Below are 21,168 nucleotides of genomic sequence, written 5' to 3' on the forward strand. Positions count from 1 at the left end.
GAAATAGTCCTTGACTTCAAAATATTTACAGTCTAATGGGGGGGGGGGGGGACAAGACATGAAACAACCACAAACAAAATGATACAAAATGAAGGACCAAATTACATGAAATAAATCCTAAGTGTTCTGAGATTTTAAAGGTGAGAGGGTGAGCAGTAAGGGCTGCTTCATGGGAAAAGCAGGCTGTGGAATGAGGAGGATTTGGATAAAAGGAAAAGCAAGGAGAGACAAGGGTAGTCATTCCATATGAAATGAATAACATGAGCCTGAAATGGAGACGACAATGAGTATGGCACATTCATGGGACAATGAGGAAAAAACCTGTCTAGACTAGAGGTTGTGCATTAGGAATGGTAGAGAATAAAATTGAATCAATAGGATGATGCCAGAACAGAGGGCCTGGAAAAGTAGGCAGAGAAGTTTAAGTTTAATGTGTAAATTGCTAGGAAAATATTCAAGGATTCTGAGCTGGGACATGATATGATGTTAGATGCATTCAATAAATGCTTGCAACTAATTGATCACTGTAGCATGTCCCACAAACTACCTACAGGAGAGGAAAAGTATGGATCTAAAAAGGCTTCCCAAGAGCTTGTTATAGTCATCTAAGTAAAAGGTCCTGAGGACCTGGATAAGGGCAGTGGCAAAGGGACTGGAGAGATAGGATAGAGGGAAAAAAAAAGCATCACGAAACCCTGATGACAGACAGAATGAAAGCAAAGAAGGACTTAAAGACAGAACCAAAGAATCAAGTCTAAAGTTAAGTGACTAACAGGGTGATAAAAGAAGAAATTAGAAGGGTGGGCTGACTTGAGGAAGATGACTGAAGCAAGACAGACCAAGATGATTAATCCTCTGGGGGTCTGTGGGACTTGGGCTCCAGTGAGTGGGATGAAAAATGGAAGCAGAGTCTGGGTGGTAAGAGCAGAGCTAAAAGGGAGGATTTCAACAGCATAAGGATAGAGAGGCCCATTAAAACCATGAGAAAGGGAGGGCTCTCTGAGCTAGAGAACACAGAAAGAAGAACAGGACTGACCGACATTGACCTGTACAAAGAGGAGTCCTAACAGATCACAGAGAGAACTGCAGCACGATCAGGGGAAACGAGAACATCACATCCGAAAACCATCCTCTGCAAGTTAGGTCCTAAAATGATTCCTAGGTCTTTAAAGTGAGCCTGGTGGAAAGCAGTGGCAGATGCTCCGAGCCGGCCCTGACCCCTTCCTCAGGGCTCCAACAGCTCCTCATCACTGCCCCACTGGCCAGAGTCATCCACTCACCTCCGCCTCAAACAACTTCTTCTTCATGCCCTCTGAAGAGTCTTCACGGTTCTGCAGCTTCTCCAGCTCCCTCTCAGCTCGTTCCTTGGCCTGACGAATATTCTGGAGCAGCTCAGTCGCCTCAGTGCTAGCTTTCACAGCCTAAAGGAATACAAATACCTCCTCTTCGTGGAGCACTTCAGAGTAGGCTAGCAATACAGATATTATGCCCATTTTATAAAGGAGAAAACTGAGGCTCAGTGAGGGAAGGGGCTTGCCCAGAAGGAACCAAAGTCAGCCTTGAACCCAATGGGCCTTTGGACCCCAAATCCAATACTCTTAATTTTACCTACATCACAGGGATAAGGACATCACCTTTGATTTGAACTCAGATCTTCCCGACTCTAGGGCTGGTGCTCTATTCACTGTGCCACCAAGCTGCTATAAATGTCTTAATAATGATATATTTCAATACAATTGGCTTCCCTTGTAATCTGTCTTTTACTTTAAGCATTTAAAAATATGACTTGGAGAAGGAATCAATAGGCTTCACCCAACTGCCAGAAGGGTTTATAACACAAAAATGGTAAAAGAACCCTGATCTGGATGAGGAATAGTGAAATAGTAAAAGCACTTGTTTGAAGGAAGGCAAAGAAAATGCTCATTAAAGTCCAGAAGGACCAGGAGTTGGCATTTATCCAAACATATTCAACCACCACAATCTTAAAATTTTAGAACTGGGTTTGACTCCAACCTTTTAAAATAACATTTCTAATGATCAAATGAGAGAAAAATCATTGGATTTGTCTTGCTACCAATGATGTACTATAAACTTCCTGGACCACCATTCCTTCTCCCAAGAAAACACAAGTTTACTATAGATCTCCAGGTCACATCTGCCTCTGGGAGGTGAATTTCAGAATTTAAAGCACACTTTAAACCAAAGCACTCTGAACACAGAAAACAGGGAATCCAATGTGAAGCCAAAAAAAAGCAGCCTCCAAGTTTCTGAAGTTTATAATAGAATCTCTCCTTGCAGTCTTATCCACACTCTGCTGACGGGCCTTAGGAGAAGAAGCAATATCATAACTTCAACTTTCCACTAACAGCTCATTCTTCATCCCTCAGTGTTCTCTCTATTTCTATTTCTTTCCTTCTCAGTGACCCAGGCCTGAAGAGGAAGAAGGACAGACAATTGCTGAAGTCTCACCTTGGTCAGCTTCTCTTGCAGCTCCTGGATTTTGAGTTGCTGCTCAGCATTCACCTTTAATCACAAGCATAGGGAAGAAAAAACAAACAGATACTGAGTCTTATCATAAACTATGTATTTTAGTCCTGGTTCCTTGTTGGGAGTGGTTTTTCTAGAAATTTACTATCAGAGAAGTCCATAGATGCCTTAGTGACATCTTTTTGCTAGCTCATCAATATATCAAACATCTCTAATGCAACTATAAGGGAATGGCACAGAGAGAATACTTTTTAAAACTCCAAGTTTTTTGAGAGAAGTTTTATTTATATTTCCCAAAATGTTTGTGGTTATTTGTCTCAAGAATTCATCTACCCTTACATACAGTTAAAAATTGATTAAATCAAAGAATCTGACACCCAAAATGCCATACCAATAAGAGATATATACTTCCTGTCCATTCAAGATTCTCTTAGAGTAATGATTATCTAGTAATATTAACATACAACTCCTTTAATAAAAACTGACATTAATGATGAAAAATACCTTTTCCAGTTTGGAATAAAGTTCTCCCACTTCAACTTTCCCTTGATCTTTAGCCTGTAATTTAAAAACAAACAAAATAATTTCCAGAATGGAATATTTTTTAAAAATTAATAGTTCTTTTAGCTCCTTCGGTGCTGAAAAATTTGTTTTTCCCTTTCATCCCAGTGCTGAATATTTTGTGCCAAATTTAGGCAAAAAATATGAATTTCACAAGGGATCAATTATTGTTGCAGTTTTTGTTGGTTTCTTCCTAACTACCCTATAAATGAACCACCAAAAAAACTAAATAACAAATGAAACATGCAGAAAACATGTATTTTTTTCAACATAGCATACTCCTGCAACAAAAGAGTTAAGAAATGCTTCCTTTGTTTTAATCTAATAAGAATAAAAAGTTTTCCAAGGCCTCCTGTTATCTCCCAAACTTTCTCAATAGGAAAAAAAATCACTTTCATGCTATTTCTAAAATCATAAAAATATTCACAAGATTTTCTCATTTCTCAATCTCACCCTGGAAACATTTTAAAAGCTGAAAGTTAAGTTCCTTATCAGGAAGGCCTCAGATACCTTCATCAATTTATTCTGACATTCTGTAGCTTTGCGTTTGAATTCTTCAGCTGCTAACCGAGACTCTCTCAACTCAGATTCATAAAGATCACTACGTCTTCTGGCAGAGACAAGGTCCTCTTCCAACTGATTCATCATCAACCTCATCTCTTCAACCTGGGCCTGATACTCCTAAAGAACAGAAAAGGAAAACACTGGTACCTTATAATACAAAAAGTGGGAAAAATGGATAGAACACCAAGTGTTCACTCCTCTACAGAAAACACACAAAAGACAGATAAATTTAAAAGAATGGCAAGAGACAGAAATGGAAAGGTTGAGAAAGAGAGGGATAGAAATAACAACAGAGACACACAGAGAAAACAAAATATAATAATCATATAAATCTTCAGAATAATTTATGAAAGAATAGGTAACATTACTGAGATTGCTGAAAGAGAAAGTATGTGAAATTAGTAAAATATTTCAAATGAATAATTTACAATATGAAGAGAACTTTCAGAGTTCTTTTTACATGGAACAACTGAAAGTACTTATTGCTTAACCATTTAGGATAAACTTCCTGTGAACACAGAATTGTCCTCCAAAGACAATCATTTCTACAGATTCTACAGAATCTTGTGTCTCTATCTTTAAAATGAATTTCTTCTACTGCATGACGGATTTAAAGTCTCCATGGGAAAAAACTGGAGAAGAAATTACTTCAATTTCTCAACACTGATTCCTTTGGGCCCAAATTCAAAGATGAATGAAGAATTTAGCATTATAATCTGAAATCCCAATTATTCTGGAAAACAGAAAAATTTCAAAAATGTTAGATCTACTAAAAATGCTCTGAGAGAAAAATTCCAAAGAAGATATAAAATAAATGTCTTAGAGCAAATCCAAATCATGAAACTTTTTTAAAACTTGAAAAAAAAGTGAATTTTTGAACCCCCAGTTTTTAAAATCAAATGGAAAGGTAGTAGATAAAAGGATCCTGAGTACCCTGCAAAAAATGCTTATTAGAGAAATTGAAACTAAGCTCTATAGATAAGAAAAAGGGTATTTCTAAATAAAAGAATAAATTATAATTAAACGTGGGTAGGGGGAATGGGGAAACCAGCCAATTCTCTTTGTTGTTGTTCAGTTGTTTCAGACATGCAGCTCCTACAACTAGAAAGATGGTCTTCTTCAGTTACTCTGGCCAAAAAAATGCTTCCTCTATGGACAACCAGGGATCTGTGTTTACAAGTTTAGCTTAGCTTGGTCCTCAGAGATATAATTTCTAGTCCATTCCCAGAATCTGAAGCCTATCTAGCATAGTAGCAACTAACAGAGCAAAGGTTCTGGGAAGCCAAAGGTACCTTCACACAGCAAGAGAGCTCCAGAGTAGTAGATAAGTGGAGGAAGAGAGGAAGAATAGAAGGAAGAGAAAGAGAGAGAGAGAGAGAGAGAGAGAGAGAGAGAGAGAGAGAGAGAGAGAGAGAGATGCATGCATGTTTGTGTTTCTTCTACTAAATGTAAAAAAGAGAAGTCAGGAATAGTCAGATTAACCGCTCTGCTCCCAAGAAGCAAAGCAGTTATACCTGTTCTTTGATCTCTTGCAGCTTTCGACTCTGTTCTCGAATATCATGGAGAAGCTGCAATGCCTTGTCATCCTCTTGGGACACTTCCATCCGTGCTTGCTCCAAACTTCGCTTTAGGCTCTACAGAAAGCAAGATGTTTACTACATAGACCTTTTCGACCCTTCTGTTTAAAATGTCTAATTAAGAGAACACCGAGTTGCTTCATAGACACTGAGACAGATTCAGATGACAGAACCAAGTTTACAAGTTCCCATTTGTTTCGGCTGAATTGCAGTTTTCTATCTATATACACACCTCTTGTCTTTAGTTCCCAGAGAGCCCCACTCCTCAATGTATTCCTTTGCAGAAAAAAACAAAACCACAACTTGATACTACTGATCAATCACGTCTTTGCTTCCTCATGGATTTGGGACTTAAAACCCACAATCATTCAATCACCATAAACAAGTATCAATAAGGGACATCAGTCAGGATCTTTTTCAGATCAATGACTTGGGCTCTTCTCAAGAGTCCCAAAGGAGCAGTGGCTTCATCCTTTGCTCAGTCTTCAAACCTGCACTAGTCTATTTCTACCTCCTGTCTTATGTTTCCTGCACACCTTTTATCCAGAAGGCTCCCACAATGCTTTAGAGGCATTGAAATATCTATCTGTATGAATAACTTCACCCACTGCTGAAACGCAGCCAATCCTGGAATGGAAACACAGCAGTTACTCTTAATCAGCAATGCTATATAGATTTCCTCTCGCTTATGAAAAACTAAAGACTATGTGTGATTCAAGTTACAAAGAATGTTTTAGTGGGGCGAATCATAAACACCTGGATGGAGACAATGGAGAAGACAGTCACCAGATCTTTAATTATAAGCAACTTAAGACCTTAAAATACTGTACTGGCAACAACAATACTCTGGCACTAGGAATTCAGAATGTAGCCAAAGTCCCAAGTCATATTCTGACTTTTGGTTGGGAGCATGACTAAAGTGCCCTTTTTAACCAGAGGGATTCAGCTTTCAGACCCACAGCTCCACAGCTCCACAGAACCATTTTAGGAGAGTCTCCTCCCCTGGGCTGCACTTGGTCGTCAGCCCTCTGCGAAGGAGGGTTACCAGGGCTGCATCCGGGAAGGCCAGCTCTGCCTCCCTCCTAGCTGACCTCGGCACCTGACACCCTCATGAAACAAGATGAGAGACAAACAGGGCATGGCTACCTCCCAGGGAGGAGGACTAAGTGAAAGGCTCACACTGCATTCTGTGATGTAAGTAGCCAGGTCCTGCTCCAGGAGGGATCTCTGGGTCTCAGAGGCCTTCAGCTCCACCTCCTTTTGACTAAGCACGGCCTCCACCTCAGACACTCTCCGGTGCAACCGGGTCATTTCCTGCTCCATCTGCAATAAATACACCGACAGGTTAAGAAGGCCAAGGGGGGCTGATTTCAAAATACTTAGGCGCAGGGAAATTTTGAGGGGTCTCTAGCAGACCGCCTCACTGGTCAGCCCCTAAGGAATCCACAAAGGTTGTTTTAGATGGCAATACCATTGTCTCTGGTCCTGGGTTTGCACGGCTCTTCTTAAGGACAGGCACCAAGGCTAAGTCACTCCATTCATTCAAGCCGCTTGTTCACATTCGATCACTTCTCTACCCCAGTTAGCAAAGAAGCCACAACCATCATTTTTCACCTGTTTCTGCAGATGTCACTTTAACTTTATCCCAAATCCATCTCGAACCAGAGGATTCTCCCCCATCTCCTTGTAAGGAACGAGAGGACAAATCCAGTACAGAGAAAGGATATATTTATATCTCTGCTCTCAAGAGTCTCAAGCAAGCAGTGAGTTTTAATAGCTTCCAGTGAGTTCCCTCTAGGCAGGAACAGTGATTCCTAGGAGGTGTTGAGCCCCATCAATAAAAGGGGCCACAGTTACATAAGCAGAGACTTAAAAGGCTAAGCCGACAGACTTCGGGCCCTTCAAAGCAGCTAGGCCGGGTCTCGGCCAGTGATGAGGGGGAAGAAGCGGTCATCTGGGTCGGGGCCTCCTTTGGTTAAGCTTAAGATATTTACAGCCAGGTCAAGGCCTGGACTCCTCTCCTTCCGTACTGATGGAGGAGCCACTTCAGCGGAGGAGGAGCGCTGCCGGGTCAGCAGCACGTCAGCGGCGCCGGGCCGATCCCGCGGCATAGACTGGCCGTAGAATCCTGGAGCAAGGAGGGAGGCCAGCCGCAGAAATAAATACCTTGTGACACTTGTCCTGAGTGTCTTGTAGCTCTCTGCTCTTGATAAGAAGTTTCTTTTCCATGGAGCTAATCTTGGCAGGAGAGTCCAAACCTGACACAACAGACCTAAACAAAGCCAAATACCATATAAATAGAGACACATGACGGGCCAGCAGTATCATTCGCAACAATGTTGGTTACACAACAAGCTGAGGATGTGGGTGGTACAGCTGCCACTGGCTAGCTCCCTTGGTTTGGAATCAAATCCTGACTCTAGTCCCCAGAATGGTGCTGAGCTCGGTTTTGTGTCAGTCACAAACTCTATCCCAAGAGCCCTTGAACAAAAGAATTAGGACAGACCCTTCAACATGGATTAAATGCTTCAGTCTCATATGCAAAGGAGACACTTGCATGGGACATGTGTATAGATAGAACCATCCCTAAATCTCAGCCTCCAAACATTTTTAACAGAAAAACTTACATTAAAATAAACATCAAAGACAACCCTGAAAAAATGGAACATTGCGTCTGGGATCCTAGAGGGAAGAAAGCACAAAAGGGCAAGAGCACTTCAGGGTCAAGCGGGCTGGGAGCACTGGCAGTCAGGGAGCCCTCCCCAGACTCCTCAGCCAACCTAAGCACTGCACTCTCCCCCTTCAACCCCAGCTGGAGCCCAGGGGCAACAGCTTTCCTCTCAAAAAGACCTTGCGTTTTTTCACTTCCCAGTTATGCTCCAAGTTCCGGCCATCCCCCTTCAGGAGAGAGGGTGCTCCTTCAAGACTAAATCCTCTTTCCCCCAGCACCCAGCCCAGAGACTGGCCCAGGATTCATAGAGAAAGACTTCTTGATTGATTAATTCAGGAAATACTTCCATTCCACAACTCCTGCCATCGCTTGTACCTGACTCTACAATGTACAGAGGGCTCTATATAAATTACATTTTATCCTCCAACAACCCTGTAAGGTCAGCAGAACAGGGTTATCTGATTCAATTTTGTAGATGAGGAAACCTAACACGAGGTCTCCCAGGCAGTCAATGGCAAAGCCAGGCCTGGCACTACAGGATTACCCACAATTCTTCACTCTCCTCCACCACCATGCCCCACCAACTGCCAGATCCACTGGTCCCCACCACCGCATCACATCCAAGCCCCTAGGGGCTGCACCCACACAGCCACCCCAGCATGGGTCAGGCCACTCTGCCCCTGCCCTCCACTCTCTGCTCAGCCCACTCCCACCGTGGACCCAGGATCCCATTGCCTCTCACCTCTTCAATCGATCAACTGCTCCAATGCCAGACCATGTGCCAAAGGACAAAGCACCCCCTACTCCCAGGAGCTCACATTCTAAGAAGAGGCGCATTGCCTTCTCACTATGTCACCCCCTCTCCCATGTCTAGCACCCCTCCCATCCTTCCCTCACCCCTCCCATTCCTCACCTATGATGCTCCATCTCTTTTCTCAGGGTCTATCTTGCCATGTCTATAATGCATTCCATCTCCCTGAATCCCTTCTTCCTTCTTCAAATTATAGTTTAAGTATCATCTTGTTCATGAAGATCATCTTGATCCAACTCCCTTGCTACAAGTGCCTTTCTTCCCTACCCTCCTCTAGATTTTGTATGTATATATACTGTGTACACACACACACACACATACACACACACACACACACACACCACAACTATACACACACAGAGCACACACCACAAACACACCACAGATATACACTCCCACCTACACCACAAACACTCGCACGCACTCTCTCACTCTCATTCACTGTCTTCCCTGTAGGGAGTAGGGATTATTTTATTCTTTTTTATTTGTACACCAGTGCACAGTCCCTGGCACCTAGAAGGGGTTTAATAAGTGCTTCTTGACTGATTGATTAATTATACGTGACCATCCAGACCCTCCTACTCATCCAAGGGATTTGTCCTCCATTTTGCTATTTTGGTATTTGACAAATGTTCACTGTTTGGAAGTTCTAAGTACAGTCATTAAGAGATTTTCAGAGGGGGAAAAAAAAGGTGCTAAATAAATCTTAAAAAGAAATGAATAAATAAAAAGCACAACCAAAAAAAGACTATTGCAAAAATGTTGTGAATATAAACATCTTGTGGAAACAATCCCAGGAAAAGCAATAGGATGAAAAGACAGGATGGACAGTAAAGGAAGAAGCAAGCTTGTCCATCTGTTAATTAATAGATGGCTCCCCTGGTTCAGAGTCCAGGGGGAATTTCAAACTCATAGTAAAAGCCCTCCATGATACTTGGTTGCATCTGGCAGTGAGAAGGTCATTGAGAACTATCTGCTTCTGGGCCCACTCTGATGATAAGGTGGACCTCCTTCTCACCAAGGCCTTCTATACATACCATTAACCCAATCCCTTCCTTCCCTCCCTCTCCCTGCTTCAGCACATTACCTTTTTCACTAATTTTCAATCTTTTCCGTCTACTGGTTCCTTCCCTAAAAACATGTTAAATTTTCTCTTATCATCAAAAAATTCTCCACTAAATTTTTTTTAGCAATCATCTTTTTCTCAACCAAACTCCTTTAAATAGTCATCTATATTACATGCCTCTATTTCTTCTCCTCTCAGGCTCTTCTAAACCCTCAGCACTCTACTCCCAACATCCTCCCTCAAATGAAACTGCTTCTCTCAAAAATAATAATATCTTAATAGTGAAGACTAATGACCTCTTCTTAATCCAAATTCTTGTTCCCTGAAACATCTAACCCTACTGATCACTTACTCCCTCCTAGATACTCTCTCTTGCCTTGGGTTTCCTTGACACTGTCTTCTCCTATCTAACTGACCAACTTCTTTCAGTATCCTTGATTGGATCTTCCACCATGTTATGGTCAATAACTGAGGCTCAGATTCAGCCTCTCTTCTTTTCTCTCTCTATACCAATGACTCCCAGACACACACACACACACACACACACACACACACACACACACACACACAATCAGCTCTTAGTCTTTCTCCTGAGTTCTAGTCCTATATCAGGCCTCACCTTTACCTCAGGTATTTAGTCAGTAGCCTTTTTTATCACTTCTATCACCATAATATCTCTCACATACACTCCATGCACAACAATCACAAAGTTTAGGGCCTCCTCACCTCTCATTCTGATTACTGCAAATCATTCTAATTAGAGTTCTTATTTCAAGCCTCTCTTCATGTGAATCCATCTTCCATTTAGCCAGCAGAGGGATTTTCTTAAAGCACACAAAGTCTGACCATCTTGGCCTACTCAGTAGGCACCCTCTTCTTCTCTTCAGGTTGGTGTTAAAGCTCTTCCCAGTCATCCCAATCCTCCATCCCAAAACATATAGACTTGTATACACATATGTATATATGTATATTCATACTGCCCTAGCTTTCTCATTTCTAGGCCTTGTACTGATGACATTGCCAAGACTGAAATGTTCACCTGCCACCTCTGACCCTTGGAATCCTGGGTTTCTGCCAAGACTCATTGCAGGGCTCCATTCTAAAAGAAGTCTGTCTTGACACCTTCCCCATTTCACCACTGATTTCTTCCTTCCAAAACTACCACATAACTTATTTTGTTTATACTCCATCCAGACTGGCATATACCCACTGCCTCCACATTAAATGTTGACTCTTTAAAGGCAGTCTGTTCCACTTTCGACTCTGTATCCCCAGAGTCCACCACAGTTCACATGGTGTATAGCAGGGGAATAATAAATGCCTTGTTGATTATTGAGTTTGACAGGGAAACCCAATTTTTAATTTAGCTAGAGTACCCTGCAAAATTTCAAGGCAATTTGCCCATACTAGCTTATGTTGTTAGGTTAACAGTCAATAACTTAAAAAAAAAAAAAACACCTAAATAAGACAACTGCAATGCAGTGCATATGAAGCTGCATTAATTTTTGAAAAGGAGCATACATATCATGGCAATTAAAATTTTTAATTCTATTAGACTTTATCCAAAGAGAGTTCATAATGAATTTCTATTCAGTCACAGGTGAACATAAAATTTAGATTTGGAAAGAACCTTGGAGATCATCTAGCCTAACAACCTTGTTTGATACATAAGGAAAGGCCTAGCAGATGAAGTGATTTGTCCAAGATCACAAAGGTGTGGATATTAAGTCACTTTTAAATAGAACCTTAAAGTTTACAAAGTACTTTCATCTCAGAATTCTCATGATATTAGCAATGCAGGACTTCTAAACTGAAGTTTAGAAAATAAGTGATTTTCCCAGGGTCACATTACTAATTAGTGTCAAAGCCAAGATCTAAATTCAGGTCCTTGGCCCCAAAATGAAGCATTCTTGCCATTACATTATGACTGAATAATTTTTCTTTTTTCCCCCTCAAGATTTTCTGAAAAATTCCTTATCTTATTCCTCCACAATCTTCATCGACTATACAGCTGATCATCAAAGCTATCGGTCATATTTGCTTGATTCTAATATCACTTTGAATTCAAATCACAGCCCAAGAAACACTATATTTATCTTTGTTCCTATTCACAATTATCAAATAGAATTATTAACTTGGTTTCTGTTATCAATTAGCAATACAAGATAATTTCTAAAGTAAAAAACATTGATGGGGTAGTGGTTGGGGTTGTTGTACTTAAGGATGATAACACAAAAGTTTTAATGAGTAGTCTACATTTGATGACAGGGACAACTTCAAGTTACAGCTTGATAGGGTAGTAAAGAAACTCTTCTAAATTAAAAGGCATGCCTGTTACTGGACAGAAAGCTCAGTCAGAGGGACAGAACACACAAATATGAAGCTTGGATAAAAACAGAGTTAATTAGAGATGTTACTTCAAGAACCTCACAAGCATCACCAAGACTTGATGGGAAGGATGCACACTAGAGACCACTCAATCAAAAGGGGAAAAAATGGCTGAAGAGCTGGGGGTTGGGACACAAATCTAACTCATGGAAGTGATGGGAAACATCAGACAGACAGACACTGTCTGTCCCCCATGCCTGGAATTCTCTGTCATCATCTCTACCTCAAGGCTTCCCTGGCTTCCTTCAAGACCCAGCTCAATGCCACCTTCTTCAGGAAGCTTTTCATATCTCCAATTTATCCCATCTGGAGCTTGCATGCCCATAGTTGCCTCTGTACTGTTTAGCCCATTAGAATGTGGGCTTAAATTCAATAACTGGAATTATAGCCAACCTTTAATAAGTGCTTCCTCCCTGACTGGATATTAGCTAGACAAGAGCAGACAAGACAGAGCCATGTTCTATGACAAGAAATGTTGAGCAATTCTTGACTTAATTTAAGAAACACTTCGGTCTTCAAAAGTTATAACATAAAACAAGGAGAAATGGTGGCCCCTGAAGGAGAAACCCCTAAGACAAGGCCCAACCGCAGGGCCTAGTGAGGCTAAGGCCTACTTGTTGAAGGAGGAGGCTTACAAAAGGGGCCCTCCAGGAAACAAATTAAAGTCACCCCCAGTGCTCATCTACTAGGAAAAGGTGAACAAATTAGGATGTCGGTGGAATGGGATGGGATTATGCTTTTTTGAAGGGGATATTTTCAAAGAAACCCAGAAAGAACTGAAAGAATGGATGTGTCCAGTAAGCAGGTCAGGAGAATGACTGGTGTACCAACACTATAAAGATAAACATCATGGATTAGCATAAAGAGCACCCACAATTCCAGTCTGCCAGACCTAGGTGGGAACCAGCTTGAATTAGCTCCCAAGAGTCAATTGTTAAATTGCAGGTGGAAGCATTTACCTCAGAACTTGGAGATCAGACTTAAGAAAGTGATAAAGAAAATGTTAATGATGCAGATTTAAGTTTAAAGTGTAAACATGCTGTTTCTGTTAAATGTTAAATATTCACTAACACACCCCTGCATGCTACCCACCTCCTGGCAGAGAGCTGATGGACTCAGTTTGGGATTTCAGACATGTTTTTTGGGAGTTGTTTTTTTTTTTTTTGACATGGCCATTGAGGAAACTTTTTTTGTTTACCTATGCATATTTGTCATAAGGGTTTTGCTTTTTTTTTTTATTTTTCAGTAGCATAGGGGTGAGGAGAAAGAGGCAAAAGGGAGAGAAAATGGATTCATGTTCTTTGAAAAAATTAAACTAAAATAAGAAAAAAGCAAAGAAAAAGTCATGAATAGAGAATCATGACAATATGTTGTAGGTCATCACACAGAGTCAAGAAAATCTAGTTTTTTTCTGAAGATTACCATTTCATGGAAACCTTATGCCACATCTGAGCTAAAACAGAATAAAACAAAAACCAAACAACTGTGGCCTGGAGTCCTGAGTGGCTCAAGGGGACAGTGAAAGAGTTAACAGTCCAGGATCAGAGTTCAATGGCAAAAACCTCATCAGTGCTCAGTACTGGGTGAGATTCAGAAGTACAATGAGGATGCTAATAAAAGAACATGCAGCCTGCCCCCACATTGCTTGCCTACTCCTCCTGGCCACATCTTTGGTATGCAGCCAGTTATCCCCATGGAGAGAAATGAGCTTTGAGCAGCCCTATGCAAGCAGCCAGACACCCACACACAGTAGCACCGTCTCTTCAGACATGAAGCCAATTTGATTTTTTTTTCCAATTCCTATTTTCTAGAAAAAAAATTTACTCTTAAATAAAAATTCCTACCTATTAAGTGCATACACTTTCTATCATGTGCATCATATAGAAAACAGGGGGATTAGCATTGTTGCAGCGCAGATAATGTAAAAGTAAAAAAATGACCCCAAAACATTTCTAAGTGAACTCTGATACTTAAATAAAAATATGATCAAATGAAGCCTTTTCAATCAAGTACCTATAAATAAAAATATATAGAGTATCTCACAAAATTCTTTAATAAACCATTTTAAAAAACGCTTTTTATCAGAGCATACTTCAATACTAAAAGTGAGTGCACGCACATGCGCATGCACACACACACACACACACACACACACAAACACTATTCACTCTTATCACTAGTCTAATAATGCTTAAGAAAATTACCTTAATCAAGGCATTGGCTTATTCCCATAGGGAGAAAACCCTATGACTGAGAAAAAAACTTTCAAAATAATACCATAGTTGGAAGCACTGAGAAGACCAAGAATGGCTATTTAAGAATAAAACCAGGGAATCAAAATTAAATATGCCAAAGGCTCTACCTTAATTGTATCCCACAGACTCTAAAAATACATGCAACTGCAATCTGTAATATGGTGCAAAAAACTCATCAGCATTCTGTTTCCAAAAATACGTTGGCTTTTAAGATATAACATTCTGGGATTTATGAACCAGCTCTAAAAGCCCATTTAAAAATAAACAATGTCCATCACAGGTATTTGGAAATACCAAATTCTGCTTTCCGAAAAGGTTTAAGGGAGTATCTGACTTTAAATTGAAAAGCATTAAAGCAGGCTTCATTTGCATTGCCACTTCATTCTAGAGTGATTAATATTTGGTCCAAATCATTTATTCAGAAAAGATACACATTAATCAGAGTTTAGCTACTCATATAATTCCCCCTCTGCATCTTCACCAGTGCCCACGACTGCCAGTTAGATTGTGTTTGCACCAGGAATGTGCCAAGCACTTTTGCACCTAGGATGACCTTGACCTAGAGGAAGTGGAATTGAAGTTGCTGAAAGCAAGGGGTGTCCCTTCTCCACCCCCCACCCCCACCCTCCAGGCTAGGGAGATTGCTTCCTACCAAGAAAGGAGGAGTGCCAGTTGGGCAAACAGTTAAGATGTCAATCAACGCACCCCGACTTCCCACAACCAGGGTCTACAGGAAGGTGCATGCAAGTTCTGACTGCATTCCCCTAAAGACTCTGAAATGCCCCCTTCCTGTCATCCATCCCTACCCTCTCCACAGGAGGGCAGTTAGATCATTATGGAAGCTACTGGTTCTGATTCTGTTGAGTTCCCTTAAGAGTCGAAACCAGAAGTGAGGTTTTTGTGAGTCTACCATCTTCCTCAAATGGAGTGTACATTCCAAACTGGAATAGCAGGAATAGAAGACAAGAAGCTACGCCTCTGAGGTGCAGCAAGAGAAAGCCAAGGGGGAAAGGCAGAAGGAACTTGACTCCCTAAAGTAGCCAGATGCTGCTATAATGTCAGTAAATTCAATTAAAACCTGAACACCATGAGAAGGAGGCTTTATGTACAGCACCTAATGGTTGGTAAACCCTCAATATCAATCAGACTATTTAAAGCAAGTACAGAGCAGGAACTGTCCAAAGAATAAGTCCCAGTCTCAGCCCGTTCGTTCAAAATCTGTATTCCAAAAAGAATAGAAAAGAGACAAGTGAAACAGAAGGAAGGGATGAAAATACACTTAGGGGAAGGAGGGATGCCAACCTGGCCTGGAATTCAGGAACATATAGTACTATGTCAATTCTGGCCTTCTTAAGGAATCCAAGACAGCCATGCAAATTAGCCCTGGTTCACAAGCCCGATCTGAAGGGCTGACAAACACTTACACTGAAAGCCTCACAATCAACACTAACTAGCATACAAGAATTATTAGCACAGTCCCTTTTGCATTAATTTTAGGAAATATCTACTTCAGGAATAGCAACATATATATTGATGTCATTTCAAATTCCATAAACATACTGCCAACAAAAAAGCAAAGCAACAACAATTATCATTTCTGAATTAGCTAACTTGAATTTATATAACTATTACATTTTACTATTACTATTACTTTTCAATGATTTGGTAATTGCCCTCCCTGATCAGAAAGCATTTGCTACCATATAGAAATATCTCCTCTTCCTTCTTCCAATTTAAAGGAAGATTTCAACTGTTTCACTTTTCCTGATAACACTCCACTAATGCTTCAATCTGATGGATACTTGATATCAGGACACGGACAAGCACATGTCAGTTTGCCAGGACACATGAGATGTTTCATTGTCAGCTTTCTATCATGACTTCAGACTGTAAATTCAGTAAAACAGAATAGAAGCTCCTTGAGGGCAGAGTTTGTCTCACATTTGAATTTTTCTCTCTAACAACTGGTACAAAGAACATAAAGGACCTTGTAGATTGACTGGCTTTAAGAGTTCCAAAATTATCCAGGGGAGATGATTTAGAGTTTATTTCCATAAGGTATCTTTGGGAGGAATGAAATGGTTAAACCAGAAATGAGGCAGCTCAAGGTAGTGAATGGAGAAAGAAGTAAAAGGAACAAGTAAGATGAGCTTAGTTGGAGATTTGGGGCTTCTTGTTTTGTTAGGCTTTTCTGCCTCCTAGATCCCATATGCTGCCAAGTTCTGTCATCTCTACCTTCATGAGCTCTGTCCAATTCACCCTGCTCTCCTCTGGCTGGTCTCCATGCCTCAAGACTCTCCATATACCAATTTATCTTCCACCAAGCTATCAAACCAATCTTACTAAAGCACAGGTTTGATCACATCCCCCTCCCCATTTTCTCCCGGATCAAATATAAAATCCTATGCGACTTTTAAAGCCCTTTATAACCTGGCCAGTCTTCCCTCATCTTTCACCTCACCACATACAATCTAATCCAGGCATACTGACCTTGTTATTCATCCTCGAACAAAATTCTCTATCTTCCTGCTCTGGGCATTGGTGGATCACCACACCTGGAAGACTCTTGCTCTTTGTCTCTGCCTCCTAGCATCAGATCCCAGGTAAAATCCCACTTTCTGCATACAAGAAGCTTCTCCCAATTCACCTTTAGTACAAGTACCTTCCCTCTATTGATTATCTCCGACTTATTCTGGATTTAGTTTATTCAACAGTTTTCACAGGTTGTCTTCCTGACTAGACTTTGAGTTCCCCAAGAGGGGGGCCCAACAAGCACAGCACATGACTCATAGTAGGGGATTAATAATGCTCATTGACTTGACTTGCTGACTTTGTAGTAACCACTAAAATGAGATTTTTACCAATGAACTGGAAGAATGGAACATATCCTCTGTGCTGTTTAGTTATGGCAAAAAAGGAAAACAAGATTTCCCCCAAGACTTCAAAATAACAGTGAAAGGGAAGTAGGTCATCAATGGGAAAGCTTAGTGCTACCATTAAAGTCTGAAAAAAAATAGCACAATGTCCCAGTCATAGATGACTGAGAGGCAGCTAAAAATACAAAAATAGATTTGAATAGAGGCAGATTAGAGTCATCAGTAAAGAGAAGAGAGCTGCCACCATGCAAGTAGGAGAAGCCTGAAAGAAAAAAGTATACAAAGGCAAGAAAAAGGACCCCTGGAGGAGAAATGAGGCAGAGAGGGGTGAATCAAAAAGAGAGAGGAAGAGAAAGATCTCAGGTTTCTACCTGTGCAGTATCAAAAGCTGAGTCTTCAGAAAGAGTCCAGACCCTCCAACTCTTGTCCTCTCCAGCCCAGCCGCATCTTTCACCATTTCCCACCATGGTTCCTCCACTGATACAAGAAAATGTGCTTGAGGTTATCTCACGTGACCTGCCATTTCCTATCCCACTGGTAGGTCTAATTATTCTTCCCATTTAAAATCTCTCCCGTTCTCTGCTGTATCAATCTGCAGCCACCACTCATGTCCTCCAGGAAGTCTGTCAGGATGAACTCTTCTCCACTCCGATTATTCCTCACACTTGGGAATGTGCTGAACATCTACAGTCCTATTCTATACCACATTCTAACTATACCACATTCTAGTACTTGAAGGAAAAGAGAACTTGAGTTCAAATCCTGCTAGGGATCAGTTCTGGGCAATCCCATGCTTCAGTTTTCTCATCTGTCTAATGCCTAGGGAAGAGACTTCCTAGGATTTAGGGGAGAATCCAGTGAGATAATGCTAAAATCTGAAAGCTTGGTATGAATGCGCACTGCTATCATCCTCGTTCTCATCATTATTAGGTTTATATTTATTTTCTTCTGTGAGTGTACTTGATGTTCCAGTACTAGACTATAAACTGCTTCAGGGCAGGGATTGGGTTCCATTAATCTCTCTTAGATGAGCACAAAAGATCTATTCAGCTCCCTGAAATCCACACTGGTTTGAGTGGACTACCTACTAGGAACAGCAAACCTGCTCTGGAATGTTCCAAGGAGAAAAGAATCAAGTCTCATTCACTCAGTGCCTGCTCTCCCACTTACCAACTCACTGGCAATGAAGCAGCTTCTGAAAACTCGAGGACTAAAAAGACCTTTGTTCCAATCCTAGCTCTGCTCCTTATAACCTATAGGACACTAAGCAAGTGACCTGGGCACTAGAGCACCATGAGGGAACTCATCCAAAAAACAGAGGGTTTGGACTGGATCATCTCCAAGGAATCTGCTGATCCCAGATCCTTGATCCCATTATTTGTACAGTCTATCTCACTGGACTGTGGGGGAAACTTCCAGGTATAAGAGTGAAAGGCTGTGTAAATGGGAGTCCTCCTTAGTTCATTAGACACAATTGTCATCAGTCCCAAGTAAAGGAGGATTCCTTGGCACCAACATTTAAACATGTAGTTCCACCAGAACCTGAACCAAGCAAGTCTGAAGCAAGAGGAGAAGAAACTCTCAAGTACCCCTACCAGAATTCAAAGAATATCTTGCCAAAAACACTAATTCTGTAAAACACCTAAACCTTCCATTCCTCTTCCAGGTTTCCAAACTCCTGAAAATTTCATATAAAGCATTATTTTCATAGTGTTCATGAGTCAGACAAATAGAAAAGAAACTCATTTCTTTGGACATGCTTCATGGTGAGCACATACAGTAAGTTAAGAACAGTTTTAGCATGTCATTCAGCCAGGGGATGATCCCAGGCCCGCCTTTTTCTCATCTAGATATAAGAAAAGGTATTTTGTTGACATGTGGAAAGAATGCTGAATTAGATAGCAAGGGACTGAACTACTCTCTCCAGAATTACTATCTCTTAATTGTTAAATCTAATGATCTTTCTTTTTTAATCCTCATCCTTGATCTCTGAAGCAGTTGATCCAGTTAACCACTGGCTCCCTTTTGTATAATCTCTCTCCTCTGGGTTCTGTGACTCCATTTTCTTTAGACCACTATATAAATACAAGTTATTATTCTTTATATGCAAAAGCCTAAACAGAAATCAAATGATAGTGACTATTAAAATATGGAGCTACAAACTCTCACCAGCAAAAATGGTTCAATTATCTATCATCTGTAGGCAATGATTTCCAGATGATTGATCCAGTCCTAGTCGTTCTCCCAAGCTACATCATCCATGCTTACTGGGAATTTCAAAACTGATGCCCTCTAAGCTCCCCAAACCCAACATCTCTAAAAGAGAAATTTCTCTTTCCCTCCAAGCCCACTCCCCTCCAGAAGGGGACAACCACCCTCCAGTCCCCCAGTTTTGCAATCTCAGCATCATCTTCAATTCACTCTTTCTTATCCAACATGTGCATTAAGTAACTGAATCCTATCAATTCTACTTTCACAACCCTTCTCACATCCATTCCCTGGTGTCTTCTCACCTGGTCACCACCCTAATTCAGTCTCTCAAAACCTCTTGCCTGAGCTACTCAACTTAATTTGTCTCCTTGCTTGAAGTTTCTCCCCTCTGCAACCTACCTGCCACACAGCTGTCAGAGCGATTCTCCTAAAACACAGGCCTAACCATGCTATGCCCCATTCCATAAATGTCAAGAGCTCCAAATTAAGTCTAGAATCAAATACAAACATCTCTATTCAGCCCCAAATGACCTTCCCAAACTTATTCTCCATAGTCATTTCATGCTCCCTTTCATCCAGCCAAATGTCAGGCCTTCTTTGGGTTGCTCCCCCACAACAGACTCTTTCTCTCTTCTTGAGGTCTTCTCCCATAACTGGAACCACCCCACACCTCCACACACACACACACACACACACACACACACACACACACACAAACCTCAACCCCTAGGAATCCTTTGTTTCCTTCGAGACTTAGTTCAAGGTCTCATTTCTAGTTTCTGCTCTATGTGCCTACCCAAAAATGGAAACCTTTCTGATCTAATCATAGTTGTCCCCATCACTTGTATTCATTCTAATTCAAGCTTCAGGGACCTTCTTCCTAGTTAGTCCACCTAGTATGCTACACCTAGAGTCCAGAAGACCTGGTTCCAAACCCACTTGTGACATCAACCAATCAGGTAGCCTTGAGCCATCATCATCCCTCACCTAGCTCTTGGTCTTCTTGAAGGCTGTGCTGGGCTTTTGCCTTTCTCTGGTTCTTTATATAGTGCTTAGCATACTATCTGGCACTTGGTAAGCACTTCATGAATGCTTGATAACTCACAAGCTCTGGAAACCTCAGCTTTCTCATCTGTAAGATGGGAATGTAATATTTGCCCCTATCTCACAGGACTATTTTAAGGAAAACATATGATCATGTACATCAAGCACCATCTAAACATCAGCTACTGTTACTACTTTTTTATGCAAAAGTCTAAGCAGAGAAAACAAAAAATATTGATAAGAGTCAGATATGGAGATAGAAAGTCTCAACTATTTGAAAAAGGGATTCTTGATTGAGTATATATGCCAACATCACTATTATGATCCTGTCAAGACAAGTGAAACAAACTATTAAAATCATTCAATCTTAGTCAAAATTCTCCATGAGAGTTTATTATTCATTCAGCATCATCTCAGAATATTTCATTCAATTAACTATTAATATATTCGGGGGTCAATTTACTCAGAACATCACAGAAGCATGGGTAATTTCCTCAGCGGTGTGAAGAAATGAGTAACAACAAAGGTAATCAATTCTTGTAAATAAAAACCTGTGATGTTGAAAATAGGAGAGAGAAAAAGAAAACTTGAAAAAAGCAAGACAGGGTTGCTGGTGATAAAGAAATCCTTTTCCAAAAATTAAATTAACTCTTCAGA

General features: G+C 40.8%; 1 protein-coding gene across 7 annotated transcripts in view; it reads right to left on the reverse strand.

Annotated features, from left to right (window-relative positions):
• Positions 1 to 21,168, reverse strand: part of CIT (citron rho-interacting serine/threonine kinase) — a 116,481-nt gene that overhangs the window by 69,593 nt on the left and 25,720 nt on the right. For 6 of the 7 annotated variants that reach the window (XM_074205977.1, XM_074205978.1, XM_074205973.1 and 3 more), the window contains 7 exons: positions 7,356 to 7,461; positions 6,369 to 6,512; positions 5,127 to 5,246; positions 3,559 to 3,729; positions 2,992 to 3,045; positions 2,470 to 2,523; positions 1,281 to 1,421 (listed from right to left, as the gene is read on the reverse strand). In XM_074205977.1, coding sequence (XP_074062078.1) covers positions 1,281 to 1,421; positions 2,470 to 2,523; positions 2,992 to 3,045; positions 3,559 to 3,729; positions 5,127 to 5,246; positions 6,369 to 6,512; positions 7,356 to 7,461 — 790 coding nt within the window. Of the gene's footprint in view, positions 1 to 1,280; positions 1,422 to 2,469; positions 2,524 to 2,991; positions 3,046 to 3,558; positions 3,730 to 5,126; positions 5,247 to 6,368; positions 6,513 to 6,660; positions 7,335 to 7,355; positions 7,462 to 21,168 lie in introns of those variants that run through there. The other variant, XM_074205979.1, reaches the window with a different exon arrangement.

Source organism: Macrotis lagotis, chromosome X (assembly GCF_037893015.1).
Source record: "Macrotis lagotis isolate mMagLag1 chromosome X, bilby.v1.9.chrom.fasta, whole genome shotgun sequence".
In the NCBI taxonomy this organism is placed as follows: Eukaryota; Metazoa; Chordata; class Mammalia; order Peramelemorphia; family Peramelidae; genus Macrotis; species Macrotis lagotis.